Source organism: Labrus bergylta, chromosome 8 (genome assembly GCF_963930695.1).
Source record: "Labrus bergylta chromosome 8, fLabBer1.1, whole genome shotgun sequence".
Lineage (NCBI taxonomy): Eukaryota > Metazoa > Chordata > Actinopteri > Labriformes > Labridae > Labrus > Labrus bergylta.
In genome coordinates, this window is record NC_089202.1 from 27,670,878 (window position 1) to 27,698,354 (window position 27,477).

The 27,477-nt window shown below is 40.5% G+C and overlaps 1 protein-coding gene across 1 annotated transcript in view; it reads right to left on the minus strand.

The window, feature by feature from the left end:
* The window catches only part of cdk14 (cyclin dependent kinase 14), a 197,594-nt gene that overhangs the window by 158,283 nt on the left and 11,834 nt on the right, over positions 1–27,477 (minus strand). Inside the window, exon 2 of the mRNA XM_020637009.3 lies at positions 26,006–26,037. Coding sequence (XP_020492665.1) covers positions 26,006–26,037 — 32 coding nt within the window. The remainder of the gene's footprint in view (positions 1–26,005; positions 26,038–27,477) is intronic.

Genomic DNA, 27,477 nt, shown 5'->3' on the forward strand with positions numbered 1-27,477 from the left:
ATGTATGATGTATAAATGAATATTATGTTAAATACGTTTTTTTAATTACACCGGAAGATTTTTTCAGCTTGTTTGAAACAGGCTGTGACATAGCCAGGGCGGCTGGGGCTCAGATGGTAGAGTCGGAGGCATCTCAACCGGAAGGTCAAGGGTTCGATCTCCAGCTCCTGCAGCAACATGCTCAATGTGTCCTTGTGCAAGACACTTAACCCCGAATTGTTCCTGCTGCTTTGTTTGCGGAGTATACATGTGTATAAATGGGATTAGTTACTTCTGATGGTCACTTTATATAGCAGCCTCTACCATCAGTGTGTCAATGTGTAGAAGCTCAAGTCCATTCACCATTTACATAATCTATCGACAACCGATCAAACACAACACATCCAACAATGTCCACTCAAAGTTTATGTTTTGGTGCTATCTCCATGCACGTAATGAAACATCATTATCTTTTCTGTTCACCAGTTTTTATTGATACTGGGAATGTGACGAACAACGAGCTCAGGATGATTTCAGGGACAGTCTGCCTGAAATGTTCGAGACATTTTCTGGAGAGCTATATGTGAAAAAAGTTTAACAATCAGTTCAGTAAAGTGCAGCCCGGGACAGATCTGAAGTGCTTGATGTCTCTTCAAGAGGAACAGTGATAACTGATGTAGCAGAAGCAGTGCTAAAGTAGTTGTGGTCACAAGGACCGATAGTACTATTAAAAAGATTACAAAGTAACAGTAGTAGAAGCATTAGTCCTAATAGTGTTAGTAATAGTGCCAGTTAGAAAAGGATGTAAGTCACAATGCAGTACAGTGTTGAGGACACACAGAGCCATTCAGTCCGATATGAGCCTGAATGATAATGTGACTAAGTAGAGTCTCATGATCCTCTAGTATTTTTACAGAACATTTTTGTTCTCTGAGCGTCCGTATTTGGGGGGAGGAGGGGGAAATACATATGAGATGATATCACTCCTGACCCACCCAGAAGCAACAGCTCAGAAACATGTTTCACAAGGACTTTTGATATATTTACAATTTTCCCCATAAAGAACAACTAACTGGAACTCGGACATCATCGTTGGAATAGTTGTTCCCTGGTTCCCCCTCCCCTTGTATTTGAGCAGCATATTTGGTAAAAGTCAGCCCTTCCTGAAGTAAAGTAAATAAGAGATTGTAGCAACTGTTTTGCAATTTCAGTTCCTCACAAATGGCCATTCATTGGTAGATAAAGAAATACATCTCTAAAGCTGCAGATAGAGTAAATTATCTGTCTTGTTCCAAAGCTGAGAAAGTGGGAGTGGGAGGGGGCTTTAATATAAATCTGAGTAGTCCTGGTGTCATCATAAAGACTTTACAAACTGTGACTGCAACTTTTACACTAAAAACACCAGAGTGCATCGTCCTATTATAAACACTGGCATCCTTAACAAGATAGTTTCTTATATTTTTTAGCTTAGATTATTAAGATGGACGTAGAAACAGTCGCCTGGAAGTGAAGCCAGAATTTTTTCGAGCTACAAATGCTTTTTTGCTGCAGTATTAGTCATGAAACCTGCCTCCTCCATGTTAACAGATGGGACGTGGCTCAAACTATGAAACTGTAAAATAGAACTTTGCAGACTGGGATTCTGTAGCGGTAGATATTATCTTGTTGATTTATGACCATGTGTTCATTTTTTGGACTAGTTTTGTTTGCAGCGTTCTTAACCAGATCATTAAAGCAGAGAAGGAAAGGCTGGAGAAATCACAACAAAAACTAACAATACAGTCATTGAACTCGCCATCACTGTGAGTGTGTGCTCCAAACTGAATCAAGAATCTGTTCTGCTGTGAACTTCATCGACCTGATTGATCTTTGACATTATATCAATAAACTGAATGTGTGCTTTGGTAAGAAGAATGGGTGTGGTGACTCCGCAATCACCAGCCTTGTGTATTTCTTGGTTAAAAATTACCTCACCATGAAATAAGTCAATTCCCTTCGCTAGGGTTTTTTGGCTTCAGTTTTGTACAATGGAAGTAAACAGAGACTCCCCGTCCATATAAATTCAAGGTCAATGTTTTAAAGCAAAAACTATGTGATAAAAGTTAACATTTTGAATCAATAATCCTGAAGATCCCTCTGTGACTAACATTTTGTCTGTCAAATATCCTGCACTTTTATTTTATAGTAAGATCTATGATTTTACACAAAGTAATGAAGGAGCAGATTTATAGCAGGTTGTAAACTTTACACACCCAGTCTCCAAAAGAGCCTATAGGGTTTCATCTTTCACAAGGTCTTTATCAGGAACTTATTTCTTCTAGAGTTATCGCCTTCTGTCCATTAACAGACCTGATGAATAAATCCAGTGAAATATGTACATGGAAGAAAGCAGTGTCGCTTTAAATGAAGTGTACTTGTCCTGCGCTTATCTAGTCTTCTGCCTGCTCAAATCATTTTACAGCACTTGTCATATTGACCCATTCACACAGCATTTATTTACTGATGATGCTATGCAAAGTGGCCATCAGTATAAATCAATCCCATGCATAAACATTCACACTCAGAGTCTTGCTTAAAGACTCTTCGATATGTGGACAGCAGGAGATGGGATCAAACCTCCAACCTCCAATCACCGAGCCACAGACACCCCTTTAAAAAGGTTCCTCAGATGTTCTACTATGGGCACAGGAGGGGCTGAGAGCTGAGCTGCTGCTAGCTTGTTCTGAAGTGCTAATGTTGCTTTCAGGTTAAAGTTCCTTTAGAGATATCCTTTGACAAGGTCGTCATAGGTGGCAATAAAACACTAACTGGAGCACTGTCACTTTTAATCTTTTTGATGCTACTTGTAGATAATTTAGAGGGCTGTGAGCTGAGCTGTAACTGACATAAGCGTGTTTCTCTGTTTCCAGATGTTTGATGACTAACAGTATCAGTAACATGACTTTTTTTTTTTAAAGCTTAAAAAGGTGCACAACCAGTAAATTGTTCAGACAGAGATGGTGGGAACACCTTATAAACCACTTGGGACAAACACACGATCCCCTCTCGTATTCAACTGACAGGAGGAGAATCTAAAAATGGCTCAGGTTAAAATTACATTAAATAGGATTGTGCACGGCTAGGCGTTGCTATAAATGTGAAGCGCTGAATCTTAAACAGGTCTTCTTTTGAGAGGAAAGAAGCCTGGATCCTCTGAGGTTGGTGGTGCTAAACTGTTGAATGACAAAGTGCTTTATCTGGAGCTAGATAAGGGAAGGTTGCAGCCTCCTGCAGATAGCGACGCAACCACTGAGGATGAAAGACATCCTTTGTTGCCAGCCCAGATTCAGCAAGGGAGCCTGTCAACAAAGCAGCTTTTGCTGGCTTTCTGTGGCAGGAGGAAGAAAAAAAAAGATTGTCATATGGCCGCCTCACTCTTCTGTGGGCTTATTGTGCTGTTCTGTGACATGAAGAAGTTGATTTCATTGGGCATATGACAAGTATTTACCAGGCAGTGTGAGTTAAGTGTAGTGATACACGCCTGCTCACTGGCTAGACACCAGTGCATCAGTTAATGGGTATTCTCTTTTATTGCTATTACCATGTATGAAACCATAGTAGATATATTTATTAATCTTCTCTTTGTGCTAGCGTTTTAACCGTAATAAAAAGGTTTCTCTAACTTACAGTGATTTTCAATTTAAGTAAAACCTATTCACATTATTTGGCTCATTTTCTACATCTTGCTTTACTTCTAAAACACATATGTTTAAGCTTAATTTATTATATATAAATAGAGGTTTATTACGTCAGTGCAAAAACCAAATTGTTAAGCTCTGTTTGGATCAAAAGTCAAGAGAAATAACCCCCTTCCATCATTTCATTTGATCACATACATTGGTTAACCGACCTTGTTCTTCAATCAACAACACCATAAACCAACAACACTGTTGTTTCTGGATCACCTGGAGTTGCATGTTCAAGGTAAAGGATCATTTTGGCTGATCAACGCTAAGTTTGATGACCTGTTTATTCTGATGCAAACAAACAAATGCCATTCCATTTGAGCCGTAGACGTCTGTCTTTCTGTTTTAACTGTTTCTAGCAAGTACCATGTTTTCTGATTTCAGGTTTACCATCACTAAAGAATTAAAACAAAAAGTTCTGAAATTGAATTGTGCTTAGCTGGTAGAAAGGATGCCAAAATAACCACATCAAGAACAGTGGCAGGGCCAGACTTTTTCACTGGGGTGGCCCAACTGGGGAGCTGACTAATGCAGGGTTGGCCACAAACAAGTGAATGAATAGCATTTCCCTTTATATCTCCACTCAACTTCACTCTCCACTCCATCTTATAACTCCACATCAATTACCTATATACTGACATTTTGGTGTCTTAAAAAATGTTGTATTCCTGAGTTTATCTTTTTACTTTCAAAAGTAACACAAGAGTGACAAAATTAAAAACTTCATAGCTTCATTCATTAATGACTAAAAACAGATGTGTCCAAAGTCAAAGTTTTGAGTCCAAACAAAAAGAAATGTGCCACACCGAAGTCCAAGGAAGACGCCTAGCAACATGCTACACCATTGCCTAAATGGTTGATTTTAACATAAGTCCCGCCCCTATCAACACGATTAGCCTATCATATGTAAAAATGTTGGGGTGGCCAATCAGACTTCAACACCCCAACCCCTGGATATGTGATCAAGTTGCTGTTAGAATTAAAAATAAAAGTATTCTGTGATTTGGGTCACCCAGTGGAAATTTGTGATTTATTGTAATTATTTGCTTGTCTGTATGATCTACCATTTATGGTTAGAATATAGAATAAAACCCCAAGTTACCATTCTTCTCAAGGTTTTTTTGTTGGGCTATTTTTTGGCTGAAAGCAGTTACATCCTTCTCACCTGCCTGATAACTGCATATGGCTAAGAAATAGTCCATAACATCCATAAAAACAAGTTTAATTAGAGTCACTGAAATCTGAAGTGAAACAGTGTGACTTGGTGACACTTGATGGATGAGGCTATTTCTCTCAGTTATGGTCTTCCTATAGTTGTTACAACTGTGTTTAAACTTAATGTGGCAATGATTTATTTAGCTCAACATGATAATGACTGCACCTTTATAATCCACACTGGTATGTCTTCATGCAATCTAAAACACATACATCATGTTGGATGTAACCAACTGCTTAATTAGCCGACCATTCATTCAACGCTCTGCAGTCATGTCGGCATGTGTTGCATTGCTGATTAAATATTCAGACTCTGACATTTTTCTGTTGCATGTCTGGCACATTTCTGGAGTGCAGCGGTCCGGGGCCACCAACACATATCATCCATGTTCATGCTTGTTGCTTTGATTTAAATTAGGTTTGAACGAGGAGTTGGAGTGTGCCATAGCCATCATTCAAGGGTGATTAGAAGCTTTAATATAGGCACCAGCTGCTGCGCACCATTTAATCATCGCTATCAACGTGAGAGAGCTGAGTGCCTCCAGCGCTGTTCAGCTGCCTGCCACCTACAGGAGTCTCCCCGATTTCACCGTTCGCTATTCACACAGGAACATGTGAATAGCGAGCGGTGAAATCGGGGATTTCTGAGCACTGCAGTGTCATTCATGAGCAAAAATCACAAATTCATAGGGTGTGAATGAGTTTGAGAACGTTTTTTTTATAAATATCCTACCAAACCGTGCAGACTTTTCCTTCCAAAAATTCCCTTTTGGGATATACATTAGAGACTTAGAAAAGGTTTGTGTGTGTTTAGAAACTGATCACAAATAAATAAGTAGTACTATAATGACGAACTGGAAAGTAGAACCATTGCATGCCGGCAATGTGTGGAAGGAACATGAACAATTTATTAAGTACTGGCCTTGAGCTAACAAGAATATCTTAACTGTGTAATTTTACAAATTAATATATTTCTAGAGATGACGTTATTTATAACATTTTTTCTTCTGCAACCATTTTATATTTTATATTGAGGAAAATGGAGCCTTGTGTTCATGAGAGAAGTTAACATGTCCTGATTATCATGTCAGGGTTAGTGTTTGGTATTTCTCATTCATTAACCTCAAGGGTCAGTTTGCATTTTGCAACTTTTGCAGCTTTGTTCAACAAAAACATGTCCCTGTTATTTGAAAGGAAATAAAAAGAAACAAATCTAACTCTGAATAACTTTAAAAGATAAGCACACATTTTTTACATTATTTTATGAAATTCCAAAACATTCAATTCCTGGCCATGGAGTCCTCCTTAGACAGATAACATGGCGGTATCTGTTTAGTTACATGTTGATTCAAGTGAAACAGTTTGGTTACTTTCGAGAATCCGATGTGATGAACGTTGTAAATGTGGGATTTTCCTCATTGTTTGAAACACCAATGCCCCCCAAATGACACCACCAGCAAATTTCATTCCCCACTTTACTACTTCACCGGTCAACCCCAAGCAGCAACTTCCATGTTTAAAAAATGAAGTCAGTGTGGATGTTCCAAAAACTGCAGTTCCTCAAGTATCCATTCAAGGCTGGCTGCAAAAGTCCAAGAAGTCCAAATTAAATCTCAAAAGAGCCCGTTTCTACAGTACAAATGATCATGTTTACAGCATCATTTTGATTATAGGAAGGCTAAGAGTTGGGTATAATTAGGAGTGTGGCTGAGACAGCATTTCCAATATGGCAACCACATAATTGGACTTCAAACCTCCACTCATGAAACCAATAGGTGACATCACCAACACTACGCCATATTGGAAAGTAACTTTCGGTCAACCTGGAAACAGTCAGATAGGTGGAGCTGAGGCAGGCCTTGAGCCTCCTGGCAAACAACTACAATGTGCACAACTGCCAGTCAAATCAGCCATGCCCCTAATTATGCATAACTATGAGCCTTAATATAGTCAAAATAAATAAGCAATAAAACAATTCACCCCCCGTGCAGTGAACCAATAAAGACATGTGATTTTCTGAGTTTTTTTCTGCTGTAAAAATGGGCATTTTATTACGGGTGTTAATGGGACTTGGGCTTTAGGAGCCAGCCTCAAGTGGACACTCCAGGAGCTGTGTTTTTTTGTACTTCTTCAATGGCTTCATCTTTCAACACCTGAGGTATCCGCTTGGTCTCACCTTCACCCACAGACTGTAATACACCAACCACCATATATCGCTCCCACGTCCCTTTTTCCATTCCTGGCCTCCTAAAAATGTCAAGCTCTCTCGAAGGACTCCTATATGGATGGGTGTGAAATGCTGGAGCATAAACACATTCACACACACAAGGAAGCTTTCACAAAAACACACACACACACAGGTACACAGACTCTCACAAAACTAGCCTTTATACAAAACCGTGACCAAACCATGACCCCTTTCTCTAATGGATGTGGTGCAAACAGCCGCCAAATTTAGAGGAGAAAAGAACAATATTCTGTCAAAGAGAAGAGCTGGTATTTATTTTTACTCCAAAGGTCAGAAAGCGTGATTTTATTTCTCCTCTCTCCTCCCACACGAAGGCCATTCATTAGAGGAAATATTTACCTTGACATTTGAGGCGGACATCAATTCTTTAGCCTGAATGCAAGAGACAAGCAGTGATGGAAAAACTCAGACAAAGACGATTTCTGCCTCATGTGAAGGTTTATGGAGAGTGATTTATGTCGGTTTATATAGCTATGTTATTCGTTGTACCTTGGGCAGAATAGTGTGTTATAGTATGGTCAATCAGTCAGTCCCATTCTACTAAACCAGGTTATTGTTGGCACTATGTGGACAACATTACAAACATGACCAACCCTTTGAATAGAAGGAAAGCATTTTCAATACCTATTTCAGAGGTGGGGAAGAAACTGGATATAGCATGCTGTCATATGTGGCAATTACAGGGGTTTTGACCAGAATACGCAGATTTTAAGCCATTTTGGCCCCTCCAGTCCTCTCATATGTTTCTAAAATAACTCTACCAGTTTTATTATTTCGATTCATACATTAGCATGTGAGCTGCCCCCTCTCTCTCTTTCTCTGTCTTTCACATTAAGTTCTAATTAATTAATTATCACTAAATAAGCTATTTGAGCCATTTCAGTCTGCTTTTCGGGTAAATCATTCGACAGAAACAGCACTTACAAAAGTGGTGAATGATTTGCTACTATCTTTAGATTCAGACTCAACCAGTGTTTTATTGTTATTGGATCTTAGCGCTGCTTTCGATACGGTGGACCACTGTATTCTACTGGATAGGCTTGAGAACTATTTTGGCATCTCAGGACAAGTTCTGGAGTGGTTAAGATCCTACCTGTCAGAAAACCCAATGTGTTTTATTTAACAACATACTCTCTGAGCCCTGTGCTGTTAGGCACAGGGTTCCACAGGGGTCTGTACTGAGTCCATTGCTGTTCTCACTTCACCTATCCCCACTGGGTCAGATATTGCGTTCTTTGGGATTGCTTTTCATCGTTATGCTGACGATTTGCAGCTGTACATGCTATTAGGTGCAGGAAGTAAGTACGATATAGCTAAACTTGAGGCCTGTCTTGCAGCTGTTAAGAGCTGGTTATCAAAAAAATTCTTGTTGCTTAATTCTGCTAAGACAGAAATTATGTTTATCGGACCAGCGAAACTGGGTCATCTTTTTGATCCTATTACTTTGTCTCTCGATGATTGTATAATCAATCGCAGAGAATCTTGGTGTGCTTTTCGATCAGACACTATTGTTTGAATTACACATAAAGGAGGTGACCAGAGTTGCTTTTTTCCACTTGAGAAACATCTCCAAGATCAGATCAATCTTGTCATTTCAGGATGCTGAGGTCCTCATCCATGCCTTTGTGTCATCTAGGCTAGATTATTGTAATTTCCTTCTGTCAGGTCTGCCAAAGAAAAGTCTGCGAAGTCTGCAGATGGCTCAGAATGCTGCAGCTCGTGTTCTAACCGGAGCCTGCAGATATGAACACATTACCTCGGTGTTGGCCTCTCTTCATTGGCTCTCTATTCATGCCAGAGCAGACTTTAAGGTGCTGCTGCTACCTTTTAAAATATTAAATGGTAGCGCACCATTGTATCTTACTGACCTGGTGAACCCCTATGTGCCTGCCCGAGCCCTGCGTTCTCAGGGGACGGGTCTTCTGAGTGTCTTCTTAGTGGCTTTTTCTTTCCGTGCACCGACACTTTGGAATAGTTTACCTCTGGCCATTAGGCAGGCTTGTTCTGTTGAGGTTTTTAAAGCAAAGTTAAAGACCCATCTGTTTACTGTTGAGTATGAGTCATGATTTATTTTCTTTTTTTCCTGTATTTTAACTGTATTGCTTTGTACAGCACTTTGATTTAAAGCGCTTTATAAATAAATGTATTATTATTATTATTATTATTATTATTGTTAAAGGCAGGGTTGGTCATTTTCTAAGCATGATTTTGAAAGTAGCATTCCCTCAGTGCTCCGTCTGCACCCACCACCTCCCCTCTGCGCTCCCTTAATGATGCCCCTTAATTACATGCACAAGCGCCACTGGTCCAGAAGCAGACCTCAGCTCATGCTTTGAGTGTGGGCTTGTGCATGCAGCGGGTAGAGGATGAGCTGGGAGACAGGGAGGTGTGATTGGTTCATCAGATTGGTACCTCGTGGCAGACATTGGTAGAAATTTCTATAGGCTTAAAACTGCTGCACATGACTGATTTTTTTTGTTCCTTTTTCACAGCACATGAATTATTCATTTCGGTCAGGACCCAAAGACAATTAAACCAAAATCTTAAAAAGTGTATCTGTAGAAAATTACCACACCTGCCTTTAATGTTTCCGTACTTTGCTTTGGTTACATATGGACACTTAAAAGGGAAATATTACAGGCCGATAAGGCATATTGATTTTGAGCCACAAACACATTTCATGGAGGCAGTGAGAAGGACAGAGGCAGACAGGTAAAAGACTGCAAGCAATAGCCTAATAAAACATTCAGCAACTGTAGTTATTTGAAGGGTAACTTGTAATTCCTTCAGGGGTCAGGGAGAGTGCAGCTGAAGACTGAAACAGGCTTTACTGTACATGAGAATGAGCCATGGTCAATGTAACCTGGTGCAGTTTGGTAGTTTTTCTTTATTAGAGTTCATTAACAGTCGATGTTTTATTATGAACACAAAATTGAATTTCGGTCATGTCAAAGTCATGTCATTGTTTACCCGCTGGTATCCCATGTTTAGCTGTGTTGAAGGAAATGTGCTTGATTATAACTGGCTCTAAGTGTTCTTTAACTTTGGACTAGTCGACTAGTCTGAAATTTAGATTTCCATTTAATCAGCAGGGAAATTAGTCGCTAGGAACATCCCTAATTGAAATGCTTGGCAACTTGCAAGTCTCAGGGAAGATAATCATACAATCAAAACTTGAGAAAATTCTAAAGAGTTTATTGGGGATGGGCTCAGGGTTTTGGCCTTGGCACCAAAAGCTGTACAATAACAATACCTGCCACACAATCATCTCTGTTGTCTGTAAGGGACATTACACCTTATTAAGCCCAGCAGGGGTGCAGACTTTCAGGACTACTTTAACAAAAATCTGCAAGGTTATTAAAAAACTCCACATGACTGAATGCCTAACTCACTAAACCCACAACATTACCGTCAGGCTGATTCACAGTTATAACCCATTCCATTGCCCTTCTTATGTCTCATATCCTGGAATCACCTTCCTTTATCACTTCTTCTGGTGCACAGTCAGGACCCATTTCCTGCCCGCACACACCTACAACACAGGATCTGTGAGCATATGGGGGAGCTCTCCAGCCGTCAGCATGATGGATGTGACATCACAATCGACACCATCATCACGGCAGGCTTCACGACGGAGGCCCACCAGGCCAGCTCCTCTTCCAAATTTGCATTTTAATGCCTCAGCAATATTTAATCCATTAGGTTCCTTCAGGGCCGATTAGCAGAGGGTTAATTAAAGATGCGATTAGACCCTTCAAAAATTATAATGAGATGCTATCTGTGCCCCTTCGCTAACACTTGGGGCCTCCTGTTGACCATGATGGCTGATGGAACTCATTTATAAATAAACTTGGTACTACATCTCCCAGAATTACCTCTTCTGTACCCTGAGGCCGGTGTGAATGATGGCGGGAGAAGCCTTGCTAATTTACACAGATAGCGCTAATCCTGGGATGCTGGGGAAGGGGAAAGTTATATGAGTAAAATTAAATTACTCTCCTGTATAGACTTATCCAGAGGGAAGTGAGAGCTGAGTAAGCAAACGGAGGGTTAACAGTCTTTGAGTTCGCTTTCAGCTCAGCCATCATCCTCAATATGGGAGAATTTCTGACCTGAGTGCTCACTAATGCTAACGCTCGCAGATTAGCCAGCAGCTGTCCCAGCGCCCGACTGACAGAGCCAAATAAACATGGCCGGTGGCAACAACTTGAACTGCGACAATCAGTCAGTCAGGATTAGCTGCTACAGTGGGAGTCATATGGAGGCTAACGCATTTCCCAGCACTCCCGAGTTGATGAATTCAATACAGCTAAAGGCTAAAATTGGACTCATGGAACTGGGCAGTAGATCATCACATATGTATACGTTTTAACTTCCATTTAATATGATCACTTACTCATTTATAATCGTACTCTGCTACCACTATGGTATAATTCACCAATGTATGTAACTGGCCTTAACTGTAGGTGTTTTGGAGTAATTTTTCACCACTTCTTACCATTTCTGTTGACTTCTCGACCATTGAAATATAAATAGGGTCAAAGGGAAGTTTGAGTTGAGTTTGGACCAAGTGTCAGCAACCACTACCATTAAATGGAATAATTTCAGTCATGTTAGCATGCCGTTCTAAGTCTGAGGCCATGGAGCTCTGCCAGAAAACGGTGAATTGAGTCTCTGCCTCAAGTGACAGGGTTTAAGCATTTTGTGGTCTTGTGGGCAGTAAGGGGTAAAATGGATTTTAAGACTGACAGATGGGTTGGTGCAGCATCTGCAGAAATGCAAGTGGAGGCTAGGTCTGAAGGCAAAGCTTTTGAACCCTCACCTTAGGTATGAGCTTTGGGTGGTGACCGAAAGAATGAGATTGCAGATACAAGCAGCTGAAAAAAAGTTTCCTCCAAAGGGTTGCTGGGCTTTAGAGATACGGTGAAGAGCTCAGACTTACAGTACAGGGGAGCTTTCAGTCGAGCCACAACTCTGTCACATTGAAAGGAGCCTGTTGAGGTGGTATGGGCATCTGATTAGGATGCCTCCTGGACATCCCTTAGGAGGTTTTCTGGGCACGTCCAACTGAGAGGACACCCTGGGGTAGGCTCAGATCCCGCTCACTGGAGGGATTGTTTTGTCCATCTGGCCTGGGAGTGCCTCAGAGTCCCCCCAGGAAGAGATAGAAAAATGTGCCGGGGAGAAAGATGTCTGGGCTGATTTTCTTAGCCTTCTGCCTATTCACCCGTGGATAAGTAGAAGATGAATGGATGGATGGATGGATGGATGGATCGATGGATGGTTGGATAGCCTATAAGTCCCATGCAGTATTGCCTTTGATCCAACATGTCAAAAAAAAAATCTAATATTTCTTTGTCATGAGATCCAATAATATGGTTTGTCAATGTGTCTGTTTTGATTCTACCACCGAGTACGCCATCTAATTTTAAAAATTGCCCCCAAATAAATTAAAAAGTCCAGACCTACCATGGAATGAACAACTAGTACCACTGTGCTGTGAGTTAGGGTTAGGTTAGGTTAGGTTTAGACACCAACACTACTTATGGTTTTTAACACCAAGTCAACCTTAACTTTAAAATAGAATATAAAAAATCAAGTTCACTTAAAAATACTTTTTAACAGGAACTTCAACAGTTAGTTTCAGCTTCTGACTTTATGTAACGAATAATTCCCCAAACATAACCCAATTTCTATAGCTTATCATAAAGCTAAATAGTTTTTTTATTATGCATATGTTAAGTTAACTCCACATAGATTGGGTGGAAATTCAAGTGCGCAAACACCCGTCAACACACATTCACAAATGCACAAGAATAAATGGGTAATCTTGGCTCTATATTCTTCTCCACCCATGTTTGCTCAGCCACAAAGAGGGATGTGGAGTCATGTACCTTTGGCTGGAAAAAAGATGTGGAGTGCCCTCAAACACACATGCACACGCAAACACGCGCACACACACACACAGCTAGAGGAAGAGAGGGAGAGTCCAAGGGCATCCATCAATATCATCCTCAAGCTCAGGAAAAGGAGAGAAAATGAGAAAAGAAGAGCTCAGAGGTCAAACAGGAAAGGGCAACAAGACAGAGGAGAGGACATCTTAGAGTGAAGATACAAAGATAAAACCAGTGATCTTTACCTGTTGTGGGATTTGTTTAATCTGGTTTCACAGTGTGGTCCTTCTCTGAACCATGTGCACATTTTTCTTCAACATATTGAATCAATACTGCTCTTATAAACTAGATTAAGTATCAGCTATTGGGTCACTGATTCACATCAGAGTTTTCTTATTCTCTTTTGACTTTAAAGTCTCATATCCCTTGCATTAAAGAATTGATACATACGAGCAGAGGTATGTGGTGAAGAATTGGATTCATCCCGTATTTTAACATAATAATATTTAAGATAATCAAAATTGGTATTGTGGTTCAGATTAGCAGCAGACAAAAATATTGATTGCATTGATTTATGCCAATTTTAGAAGTTTTCCTAAAGTCAAAATTATAATGCAATGAAAGCTACTAGCATTTGGTTGTGGGACCTCCCAAAGCGTTGCTTTTAATATAAGTCCCGCCTCTGCTTAGGCACAATAATAGTTGAGGTTTTTGGGGAGGCCACAGGGGTGGCCAGTCAGATTTGAAAGGGGGCCCAGGCCACCCCTGGATCTGCCCCTGTTTCAGATCTTGCCAGGGAAATTCAATAAATGTATTTTCCTCATCTCTCTCTTGTTTCCTGTCATCTCTTTCGGTCAATCAAAAGGCGAAAATCGTCCAAAAAATAACAAAAATCAAGCAAGCAAAAACCTAGAATACCTGAATGTATCTGAGAATGTAACAGCATGGAAACCCCATCAGTCAATGTCAAGCAGCTGTTGCCATATTAAGTAAAGGTTCACATTGTTTTTGATGTTGAGTTGCTTTTAAAATCACATTTGCTGCCACTTCAAACCACTAAGGTTTTTTTGCAGTTTTGATGTTGGACCAGGGTTAAGATGATTGGGGATGCCTTTAACCATCGCTGAGTCATCTAAGAAGTCCTCTCTCATTGTTTCAAAACCCCCCTGTCTGTATGTGCTACTTTTATTCCCGTTTTAAACCATCCAGCAATGCACAAAACTCCTATTTTGTCCCTAACTCACATTATGTTCTGACCATGACTTGAATTTGTACATGTTTCTCCATCAAATGCAATGTGGAAAACACACATTTCCACAACATAAGAGGCAGATTAGATAAACATCCTGGAAATATGATGCGATACTGCATAAAAACAACAAACAACAATTCTACATGTAGCACACACCAAAGAAAACCACATACATTTATTACACAGTTTCTGTTGTCAGGCTTTCTATAATAGGCTGTGTTCTAGGGCCACTGTAGTTGTAAAAGCACACATGTGGTTGCACTGCTAAAGGAGTACTACTAAATAAAAGCACAAAAACGATCCTGGAGAAACAGGAATCAAAATGGCCACATTGAAAATTCTGAAAATAAAGCTGCAGTCTGCAGATGTATAACAAAAACACCACAGCGCATTTGAGACTAACCCTGCTAACACATAGTAACATATGGACGGGCACATAAACAGAGCATGCAACCCACACAGTGACGCTCGCCTGCCTGCTTCAGATACCAGAACCCGTGGGAGCCCCTGCACAGTTTAGTGCAACAACAACATAACAGCGTGTTATAATAAGAACATGTATGTTTGTGCACGTTCACTGCTGCTGCCTCCCACAAGACATGCACAGAAATACTTGGAATTCATTTCAGAGGTGTGAATGTGATGCGTGATCACATATCCTACACATCCTGACTCAAACTCCTCACACACTCAGCACGGAGCTATATTCAGGTGATCACTACCTCTGAACAAGTGAAGGAGTCAGGGGGTGATTGCTGACAGCACAGAGCTCCCCCAGGCCTGCAGGATGATAAATTCTGCTGAACAATAATGCTGCTATACGATCAATCTAACGCTGATTGTCTCTCCATAGGTCTGATGGATCCGAGCCAGGCACCATCTGAGCGCTATAGATGCTGGCTCGGGATCAAGCACGCATCCTAAGCAGTAGTAAACCAACAACAGAGGCGAGCTGGAAAAATCCCTCGTTAAGTGTAACACGCTTCAAAATTAAACACAACATAAAAATGTCCTTCTCTCAACACTCTTCTGACCAAGACAGCACCAATCTCAATCCGACTCAACACTTAAGAATGTCTTTTCTACTACAACCGTCGTTTTTAAAATAAAAGTGACTGATAGCGTGTAAAGAGGCTTATACCAGAAGCACGGTGTGAGGGAATGTGTGAATTCCCGGCTGTGATTACTGCCAGACAATTCAGAGAGCAGTACTCAATATGCTCGTCAGAGTGTGACCTCGCACAATCACACTACCCAGGAGGGAAAAAAAGAAGCAATTGAACAATATCCAACGAATAAGACATCAAGGGCTTTCATCTGAGGCTCGTTCCTTACAGCATATAATGTATGTGCCGTATCTTCTTTAAGTCCTGTGCTAGTTAGCATGCCGACGTCGTGCACACAGGCTGGAAATGTTGTGTCTGAGATATGACAGTGACAATGATTGTTAGACAAAAGCCTTTTTTTGGTATGTATTGTGCCCACAGTCACAGACTGTGCAGAGGCTGCCTGTCCCTCAGAAGATACAAAGTGTGATATTTCTTTTGCCGGTGATGATGGAGGAGGAACACTGCAGTAATGAGTCGCCCCCCCACAAAGTAATCACATCCAACTATACTTTCAAAAAGTGAGCCTGACCCCTTTGCTTTGAGCCATTTAGAGAACAGCCTGTATCTTTTCGCTTTCACTGAAACCATGGACTCAAACGCTTTTCCTTCTTACTGTAATGGGTCTGTTTTCATGGTGTGTAATTAGTGCAGTTTAGGTTGCTGTTTCATTGTGCACAATTATGTGTTCCTTAAAAGCACAAAGAGAGAAACTGTAACAATTACTGAGTGGCATTAGCAGTAACCAGCAAGTCGAAGCATCCAAACACATTCCATTCATTGGATACAAAATAAGTTTACACAGTCCAAGTTTAGATTTAGCCATCAGTTATTTTTATATCATTTCCAGACAATCTTAGGGATGGGATGGGATATCGATACTGCAATATATTGTATATTGTAAACTCCATTCGATCTGCAGAGTCCCTCTGCACCTTTAACCTAAAGACCCAGCTCTTTCATGAATACCTACTAACTTAATGATGATGGTCTCCATATTATTGATGATGATGATGATGGTAATGACGATGGTTTTTGTTTGATAACGACGACTTATAAGATGGTTTCTATACTGATTAGAGCTCTCAAGAACTGCCCTCAATGTTGTGCTTTGCCTCTGGTCACTTCCTGTCAGCACCTGTGTGTCCAATCAGACTCAAAGCTGATCGTTTGCTCTTACTGACATTGTTCCCTTTTTTTCTAGATCCTTGTTTGTGTTGTGCTCACTCTCTGATGTACGTCGCTTTGGATAAAATCGTCTGCTAAGTGAATTGTAGAATTGTAGAATATTGTTGTTCTGAGTGTGTGATACAAATATTGTATCTCTGGGGCCAAATATGGATTTTTTTTTTAAATACGCTGCTCTAAAAAGATTTCCCTGCCATTTTTCTCACCGTCGTGCTCATGACACAAAGGAGCGTAGCGTGAAGGGTAGTTCATTTGCCCAAGAAGAAGATGACAGCGGGATGATTTCAGCAGCGAAAAGTTCAGGGATGAGGCATGATAAGAGGTAAAACTGACACCAAATAGCAGTAAATAAATACATACATTTTTCACTTTTGACTTTTGAGGGACTTTTATATATATTCAGTTACTCAGATGTTGTGATACGGCATTAAGTCAGGAACAGTCTCAGCATAGATTTAACCATTTATTGCAAAATGGAAATACAATTAAACTTAGTTCTGATGGCTTTGCTGTAAAGATGCTCCCTGGGTTAGCTGAGCAGCACGCCACAGCTTCCCAGGGAAGGCAATTCTAAAACCCCAAAAGCTTGATGCTAGATATGGAGGAGGTTGGGGTGAACGAGGCACAGCTTTTCCAGCAGCAGCACAGTGTGAGCAGCACTTGTTTTTACAGGGATCAGTGAGAAGGAAGTCCTTTATAATGGACTGCCTAGTTATGAGTATGGGCTGTGATTGGTTTGAGCCTGATAAGAAACATAATATTATTATAATATTGTTTGGTATGATATGGTATTGTTAGTTGCACTGAGGTTCCTACCCCTATTGTGCAATAATTTTATTGTTAACCATATCAAAACGGCCTTCACTGCCCCTCCAGATGACTGGATAAAGAAAGCTTGCACAAAAATGACAAAGAAAACCACTTTTTTCAGCTTTAATCAGTGCATGATGCCGAGAAAAAAGGTTTCTGAAAGAAACAATACTGACAAGCCAATACAAACCTAAGAACGACCTTAAGTCTGAAGGTCATTCTTAATCCCTCGCCTTGGATTTCTTATCATGATGCTGTTACTGCATCTAAAGTCTTATCATGATTCTGTATAACCTTTGACTCTTAAGTCTTTTCTGAAGGATGTGGCAAAGTGACAAAAAACTGATGGTCTGATAATGTATGGAGTGAAAAACACCACCAACACAAGTGTTAGACGGTATAACCAACACCACCATGGGCTGTTGCTGGTGTAATCGCCCCAAATCCACCTCGACCCATCTCCCTCTTTCATCAGGGGTATTTTATCTCTGTTGATGTACAGGTTGATAGGTTCTAATGTTTTTCGTCCTCCTGCCCGGTCACCTCTCATGTCCTCTGGCCCAACACTTTATAGAGTTCATGTCAAGGTTTACATCAACAACCATGTGAGGACTTAAAAGCCAACAGTTTTTTGTCACAGCGCTAACCAGAGAGTGCTTGAATCAAAAGCCTCTCTTTGTCATTTCAGGGAACGTTATCAACCAGAGCCACATTGATTGGAATTTCAAAGCTGTCAGAATAAGCATTGGTAATTGAACTTCAACCAGAAAAAATCAATTGAGAGAGAGTCCACCTTTGCTGTTTTGCCCTCTATGCATGCTAATTCTCCATTGGGAGCTGCTTCAGTCAACAGGCCGACATGTTTCTGACCTTGTTCTTAGAGGAGCAGTGATGGTGTAAACCAAAAGCACATCACTGACAATATACAAGACGGGAAAAAAAATCCACATAAGCATCCCCCTCGACAGTAAACAGACAGCACAGCCGATGAACCAAGACAGAGCAGACATTGACAGCGTTTCGAAACTCATCGGGGCTTAGCGGTCTGGATGAGATGTTTGCTAATTGGGATCAAAATTGTCAGTCGACCTACGAGGCAGTTTCAGAAGGGATACACATCAACAAGCCTGTCAGCCATTTTGTCTACTCTGATCATCCTTCAGCTGCAATCTCCAGATAAGCTCAGGACAAGAGGGGGAGGTTAGAGATAATTCAATCATCTGTTTGCTTCTACATCCATACAAGTATAACCAACCCCAACCACAGGACCTTTAAAGAGAGACTCATCAAAGTTCTCACACCCAAATTGTCCCATGAATGTTAAAATCCGATTGGTACATGTATGTGAGTTAGCTGGCAGGTAAAGCTGAACTATAGGGCTTAGTCATTAGATCAACAAAAAGATACTTATTGGACGATATCTATTTTTTGAAAAGCCAAAAAAATGACAACCACTAGTACTCCCATTAGGCATTTCTGTAAATGAGTGAATTTAGATTTAAAACAAGCAGCCTGGTAGTTTGATACAGATGACTTGTACAAAGCTGAATTTTGTAAAGGTGTCATTTTTATCACTAACCGTCTTCATGCCAATCCCAAAAATCGCTGAACTTTTAACTTGGTAGATTGGACAGGAATCACAGGGTAACTCACTAGCGATGAGATAAGAATATCACTGCTGATTCTGCTTTGACAGAAATATTGCCAACCAATCATACATTTAACAGACCAGGATATCTTAAGAATTTAAAATGCCCCTGACAAGGTCAAGTGCAAGATTCATGTATTTTATTCTCTACCATTCAGTGTCAGGTTCACCTCTCATCACGCTTCGTTTCATTGCTGTCGAAAATGATCCTACTTTCATCTTTATCTTTCGTCCGGCTGTCCACAATTAATTTCCAACATTCATGTGGTAAGTGCCACTGTGATGAGTCATGAAGTGGTGACACACTGAGTCAAAATGGCAGGGAAATCTGTTGAGCACACCCAAATCATTTGAAAAATTATTATAATATATACACACATATTTACACTAACAAGAAGGAGGAGGAACTTTTCGGATATTTTTAACAACTAATATCAGATAGAAATTTACTGTGCGAAAAATACTTCAATAAATACTTGTTTGTCTAGAAGCAGCTAGGCCTACCTGATAGAGGATAGAATATTAGTCCCAGGCTAACACCAACTCTGTTCCCCTTTTTAAAACTAACGTTCAGTGTTACAATGCTGGATGCCCAAACAAAACGTGGGTAAAGTTTCAGATCATGAGGTATTTTGGAGTAATCCCAGGATTGGTCTGCAGAGGGCGCTAAACGGCCTGATCGGGAAATCACATGATGGTTCCCCAATATGAAACGAAGAGTTTCACTAGGTGATTCAAGCATCTACATAAGCTGTTTGAACCTCTTTCATAGGCTCTCTTCTCTCAGCACCGGAGAGCAGCCCTCCCCTGGCAGCCCTGCAGCGTTCTGCCTGCTGGTCAGCTTCCAGAGAGCAGGCCAATTGAATGTATTCTTTAGAACAGACACTGACAATCTCTACTTCTTTCTTGATGAATCAACCCTTTGGTTTATGACGAGCAAGTCTTTCACATGTGTTAGCTGCATTATTGAAGCTTTGGTCATGTGTTGAACCAACATCAAAAATGTTATTTGTGACAGAAAATAAGCAGACCATTCAGCGGACAGGGCAGAGTAGATGATATTATCTGAAGGGGTGTGAGTTTTTCTGGGATGACAAGACTTTATATGATGTCTCAGTAATACATAAGGCATGTGATACTGTTTAATTAATGGAGCGTTGAGTTCTGTTTGTCTGTCTTGGCAATGCTAATTCATGGTGGCAAAACACACAAAATGGACACGGTTGAATTCAATTGGATCTAACTTAATCTCTCTATGCATGCTGTACTGTAACATTACAATTCCAGGCTCATACGATCAGAAACAGATGAGAGCAGCAAGAATCATGACGCAGAAGAAACATGATGCAAAATTCACAATAATTTACCTTCACTGCAAACCAGTGCCAGTGTTTTGCTTGAATGGATTCTCCAGGGCTTCCAGTAATTAAGCACACATTTGCTGCATTAATTTTTGATCCTCATACCAAACACAAGAAATTATTTCAGCTCCAGTTGGACTGCGAAAAGATAATGACGTTTGGGCGTGACAAAAGACAAAACAAAGACGGAGACAAAGAGAACAAAGATTCAAAGGAGGCTCATGTGAGAATCATTACCACTGTGGCAATCAGCACTTCTGTCCACTAATCAAAAAAAACCTAAAACAAAGCCTGGCAGTCAGCTTTAGGTACACTTTATGGATAAATTCTGTGACAAATTGCTTCACGGCAATAAAATCCCACTCAGAATGCAAATATGCAAAGAGAATCAAATCAGTCATCAAAGCCTACCATGGACTCTTTCTGCTGAGTTCAGCACTTTAAACACAGATTCGAAGAAGCCAGTCTGGTTTCAGTACCTGTTTCCATGAGAGACAGATAGGCAGACGGACAGAAAGAGAGAGAATGTTTTTGCTAAACTTTCATTTAACAAGCTTGCATCGGATTCTTAATTTTCCTTCCTTGGTCAGAGGTTTCGGGGGAAAATGGCACTTTCTCCTGGAAAATAATTCATAAACACTGAAGGCATTTATTGTCCAGATTTTATTCTCTCAAGTTTCCTCTTGTGGCTGTGTGGAAATTATCCACTTCCTGTTAACCAACAGCATATTTTATGTCATAATAATCAAGGTTTATATTATTCAAGTTATAGGCTAATTGTGTAAAGGCAAATAATTCAACTATACTACAGAAAATACAGACATGCTTTTAAATTCTTTTTACTTTTATTTTTGATATTTTGGTTTATTATTTTGAGGCTGGTAAGAGTTTCCATGGCAGCTATGTCTTCATGTCTGCGCTATTTGTTAAATTGCGAAAGCTGAAAACAACCCTGTTTCTCGATGTGGCTGTTTCACAATAAAAGCACTTCAGCAAAATATAAACCGGGAACTTTTACGGTGAGGATTTGTTGGAAATGGAATGTGTTTATCATTGAATTAACAGCGTTTTAGCAGAGCTTATTTCCAATAACGCTGTATTTATAGTCGCTCAATTGACCACGAGTCACCGCCAAATCACGCTTCTTTTAATCATCTTGGACGTAAGGCAGCGAGGCTTTGTTTTAAACACATCTTCAGCAAATAGACCCGTTGTAATGGATATACGAATTCATGCTGCGCTGGGCTCAAGTGACAGAGTCAAGCCAGTTTCAAAACAAAGCCTATCACTGTAAACACCGACACCTGCTCTGACACAAGGAGGCGGAGCGCTGTGGTCAGTGAGCGTGTAGGACCACCTAGCTCTGCTCTAAAAGTTGGACTGGAACAAGCAGACAACTGGGATTCAATTTAAGTTGTATTCTGTCTCTAATCACTCTGCACAAAAACACACGCATTTGGCAGGTGGTGGGTGCTCGTTTCTAACCCTGCTGCAAACTATGTCATGTGAAGATGTCCAACTTCAGATTGACAGGGAACAAGAAGCAAATCTTAGCTGAGGTTGAATCTTTAGGCGTTCCTCTGACCAACCATTCAAATGTCTATACTTTAAATATACATATTCTCACATTGACAAATGTTATATCAGTCAAAACAAACAAGTGGCAAAGAAGCTCTCAATGCTGTCTACATAAGGTACATAATGCCTGCTCGTGTACAATGGATGCAACTCTAGTGTTTGAAGCCAAACTCCCAAACATTCACATACTGTAGCTGCCACTAATCAATCTTCATGTTGTTGTACAGGAAGGACTATTTTTTCCTTCTTAAATTCTTTACATTCTTCCTCAGCAGCAAGGCCCATTTATAGCAAATGGCCCACACTGATTCTCATGGCACCAACTTCTAGATATGGTCCGTTTCAAAACAAAACATGGGCTATATCTTCTTATCCAAATAATCCCAGGAAAATGACAAGCAGTCCTGTTGCCAGATATGTGTGCTGTCTGTGTTATCGGAACACTCATGTATCATTACCCTCAAAAAATAAAGTCTTCTCCCAAAAACAAAAAAGGCCCAGTGGGAAAATCTTACAGTGGAGCATTCCTCAATGCCCCTTCAAACACCACAACACAGCTGAGGCTGCAGAATGAACGCTAATGGTTTCCCCTTGTGTTGGCAAAAAATAGAAAATTATTGGGGGGAAAAAAGAAACTAAAACAATGTTGGACATTATGACTGAAATGAAATATTTGTAATACTAATGACAAAAACAGAAAAATGCAAAACAGAAGTGCATCTGTCAGGTTTCTTGAGGATTACTCATGAAATGACAGCCACTCATTTCAGCCACATTGTGGTCTTCAAATAAACATTTCTTCTTCGTCATTTGTTTTCCAAACTTTTCATGGGTTTATTCACAGGTACCTGCCTTCCTTTTTTATTCCGTCTTAAAACTAGACTTTGCATTTCTTTGTTATCTTTATGAAAAAAAAAAGATGGCTTCTGGTTTATATCCCTGCCATCTTTAACTTTTTTCAGCATCCACATAGATGTTTTTGTGTGCTCACACTTACTCTGGTAGAAAAACACAACTAAAAAGATTAACGGTTTGCAGGTGTATAACTAAAGCCCTATTCAGGTTGTCGTTTCAAGCCCTGATATTTACGTTGACCTCAATCTGAATGTCATAATGGGGGGGACGAAGTGATCCCACTTCGGTACCGTCTTCAGAGGCAGTAACAGGAGGCGTTACAGAGTCGAGACGGTTTCAGCTGAGCCAGCGTGGGAGCGCAGCGCTGTGTGTGTGTGTATGTGGATCTGCTGCTGCACCATGCTTATGCAATGCTGAAACACAATGTGAATTTACAGACTGGGACACCAATATTACTCTGTTGCGGGATCAAAAAGAGTGTAAAAAGATGTGATGACGGCTGAGCTTAGCTATGCCACCTTTGCTCTTTTTCTGCTGATGAAAGAGAACTGCTAGTGTAATACAACCTAAACTTGACTGGAATGCTGTTTGACTGCTGAATAGATCTAGTTATATTGCTGATATCTGCAATAAAATTAGCTGATACCGATAGTATATCGGCCGATATTATCGGTTGGCCAATTAATCGGTCGGGCTCTATTTGACATCACCATTAAAAGGATGGAGAAATGACTTTGAAATGATTTTTTAAACAACATGTATTATGTTTCTGCTGTTCTTGCCCTTAGATCTCTCTTGAACAAAGCATGTCCAGCAACACGTCGTCCACCTCAACACAAAGGATTCTGTTGTCTTATCACTTATTTATTAAGTACCGCCCTGCCTCCTGCAGACAATGCAAAGAAGAATGAAAAGAGAAAATGTTGATTCTTTAAATCGCAGCCTGCTGCAGTACGTGCAGGTTGACCACTGCTGAACGAACACTGTTACTTCAACTCAAAAGAGCAACCGAGCAGGATTTCCCCTCCTGTCAATACAAACATAACATCCCAGTTTCTTTAGACCTATCGACTGCATCATCAACCCCTCCACCTACAACAGCAAAAAAGAAGAGAAAATGTATGCGAGAGGAATCAATATGCTATACGGGGCACTGAGGGCAGGGGGGAAAAAAGTCATGGAGCAATACATTTTATCTACAGGATGTATTCAGCAGAGGATTATGATACGTTAAGTGTGTGAGCTGGACTATTTAATGTTGATAGGGTTTGATTTTTTGCATCGGTGTTGGCTGGGCAGGTCAATCATTTCTGATGTGTTTCAGTTTGTCAGGAAATCTAAGCACCGATTGTCTTTACAGATACAGTGTCAAGCAGATGTGTTGCTCAATTTGAAATGTTCGATATATAATGGATCATTAGCTGCACTTTTATGCAGATTATCTGTTTATCGAGACGAATGGAACATTGACATTACTGCCGATGAGAGCCCGTATGCCATTGGCACGGATTGTGTTCTGCCTTGATTTTTGTGTCTATACAGACTGTTTTTCATGCAAATACTAAAGCCTGCTGATGCATAGATGGTCATTACAGCTCGGACTAAAAAAGGAAACATAAACACTTCCCATGCTGATAATCCCCATGCTGATTCTACATTTGTGTACTGTACACACACACATTCATGGAAATGTTGCCTTTTGTCTTTTAGAGGTTTAACTGGGAACAATTAAAAAAGCCACTTTAGCGTCTGTGGTTCAGTGGTAAAGTCGGTCGTCTCTCAACTAGAAGGTTGGGGGTTCAATCTCCAATTCAGCTGCAGCTACATGTCCAATGTGTGCTTGGGCAAGACACCTAACCCCAAGATGCTCCGGCTGCTTCAGCGGCGTATAAATGTGTATGAATGGATGAGTTCATACTGATGGACACTCCACATAGCCGCCTCTGCCATCAGTGTTTGAATGGGTATGAATGGGCAGGTGTGACCTGCAGTGTCAGAAGTCTAAACAAGCTCAAGTCCACTTACCATTGACGAAACAAACATTGGAGACAAAGGAATCACAGCAGCTTTCAGTTACCTCCAGTTACGTTCTTGCATTGGTGACGTGTTACTACCACAATATGGCAGCTTGTTCTGTAGACCAGCATGCTTTCTAATATGACAATGTAGATATCACTCCATCGGCATGTTTTGAACGTGCAGGGCTCCAGAGTCAAGCTAGCAATGTCCCATTAGACTTGCAAAACAAAGCGATATAAAGTTACTGATAAAGATGATGATGTATCCTGTCATACGTCTCATCAGCATACAGTGGATCCTCTTCCTGGAGAGAGATTGTATCCCATTGGAAACGCATTCATGCAGTGGTTTTTAAATGCTAATTTGCTTTTAATATGCTGTCCACCTGGCACCTTTACACACAAGCATTCATCTTTTTAATTTAAATTTCACACTGAGACAGAGGCAGGAGAGTGGGGATGCGTTTTAGTAATTGTAGGCACATTCCTGCACTTTGTAGTGTAGGAGAGAAACAGGAGGTATCACAACACCAGAACACTTTATCTACTCAAATCCAAACTATCATTTCATTTTTCATGTCATTTCCTGCTGTCTTTGGACGGAAGCTGACCGTGTGCAAAGAGTAAAAACTGTCAACTGAGCTGTGCTCTGACCACATATTTTTAACAGAGCATGTCCAATAAGACAGAGAATCATAACAATGAAGAATTGGGATTTCACACTAGTTGTGAACAGGTCTGCAGCCCTGGCTACACAGGAGTCAGGGACTGGATCTGGTTGGTGCAATTGGTTGCGTAGTGTCTCATTTGGTAGGCCAGTGAGTGACCCTGAGGGATGTCTCTCAGATGAGAGGGAAAACCACCACGCTCCACACATGAATATATTACACACCATATGCACAGAGTTACAGCAGGAATCACACCCTCACCCCATCCCCCCCCAAAAAAAAAAAATCAACTGCAATGCAGTCCCGACAACATCTGGCCAGCGAGACCTTGTTGAATAATTTTTTTAGAGAGGAATACAGCCAACATAGAACAGTGTGGTACAGCCATGAAGCTGCAGGAAAACTGGGCCAGTGATGCCACGAGTTCCCGGAAAATTCACTTTTTTTTTTTCGTTCCTACCTCATCAAAGCCGCTGTCCTCTTTCTTGAAAGCTGCAGAGAGAAGAAAGGAAGAGAGAGTCAGACAGTGGCATCTTTTTCCAAGAATGAACACAATAAAAAAAATAAAAACCTTTCTAATGGTGGAGATGCAGCACAGAACCGAGTCAGTGTGCTGACATTTTTTCAGGAATTCATTTTGAGCTCATTAAAACAGTGCAGGTCTAACGTTGGCTTGAACTGAGCTCACTGATTCTGGTGATGAATCGGTTTGCTTCTCTATATTATGGACTTTTATTAAAGAAGGCAGAACGCAGAATTAGATGGGATGAAAAAAAAGAAAAGAAGGAACACAGTAATCTTTTTATTTTTGCAGATTAGGGTAAAAAAAAAAAATCAACATCTGCTGTTCAGTGTTCCATGACCTGGCTACCAGCATTGATGAAAATGATGCAGGTATTTCAAACTCTGAAAAGAAGCTCTTTGCATCGTTGCAACAATGAAAACATCCAAGCTTTTATATTATGTGGTGCTGTTCACCCTTCCCTTCCCTCATTATCTGCATTCAGAGTTTGGGCAACTTTACAACAGGCATTCAACACTCCCCTGTCTACTGCTGCTTTTATACAGTAAAGGAAGCATGCTTTATACCCAAGAGACACATAAACACAGATATTTTAGACAAAGAGGCTTTATGAGATGCAGCATGAGCTGAACTTCTCTAAAAGGCTAGGTCTTAGAGAAATACTACTGATATAAGAATTAGCGCCACTCTAATGCACAGATAATGACATACTATAACTAATAATATGATCATAATCATAATTTAGGCATAAAATTTTCTCAGATAAGTGAACAGTGATTTACACAAACAAATAAAAGCAACCTATGATTGGACGAAAAAGAGAAGACTTCAGGCTCATTTATACTCCACATCCAATATGCACATGGATGCAGCCTTCTGCCCGTACTCTGTGTTCATTTTGTCCGTGTTCCTGATCGTTTTCTGGAAGCTTACGGGTACAAACCAAACGTTGCAATACCAGCGGAAATCTTGGGGGCAGCGTTGAGCAAGTGTAGCCAACATTTTAAACCAGACCAGAAAAACACACCGAAGAAGAAGACTTTGGAAAATGACTGAAATAATGAGGAAAGGTAGTGCGAGCTGGTTAGGAACCACACACATATATGATGTTACCACGCCCAGGCAAAAAAAAGAAGTGAAGGTCTGTGGGAGACTGCGCCCTCTAGTGGATGCATTCTATAATGTCCATCACAACGTGAAGAATGCGAGGCAGTGCTTGGGTAGTGACTGTAATATCATATAAAATGATGTATCTATTTTCACGTGTAATAGAGGCATAAGAGGAAGAATGTGCGACTTTTCGATCCAGCAGATGTCGCCCTTGAGCACCAGCAAGAAACCAAAACAACTCGCGCTGCATTGTTGTGTTAGCATGCTAATGCTAGCGATCTTTATTATGCTCGTATCTT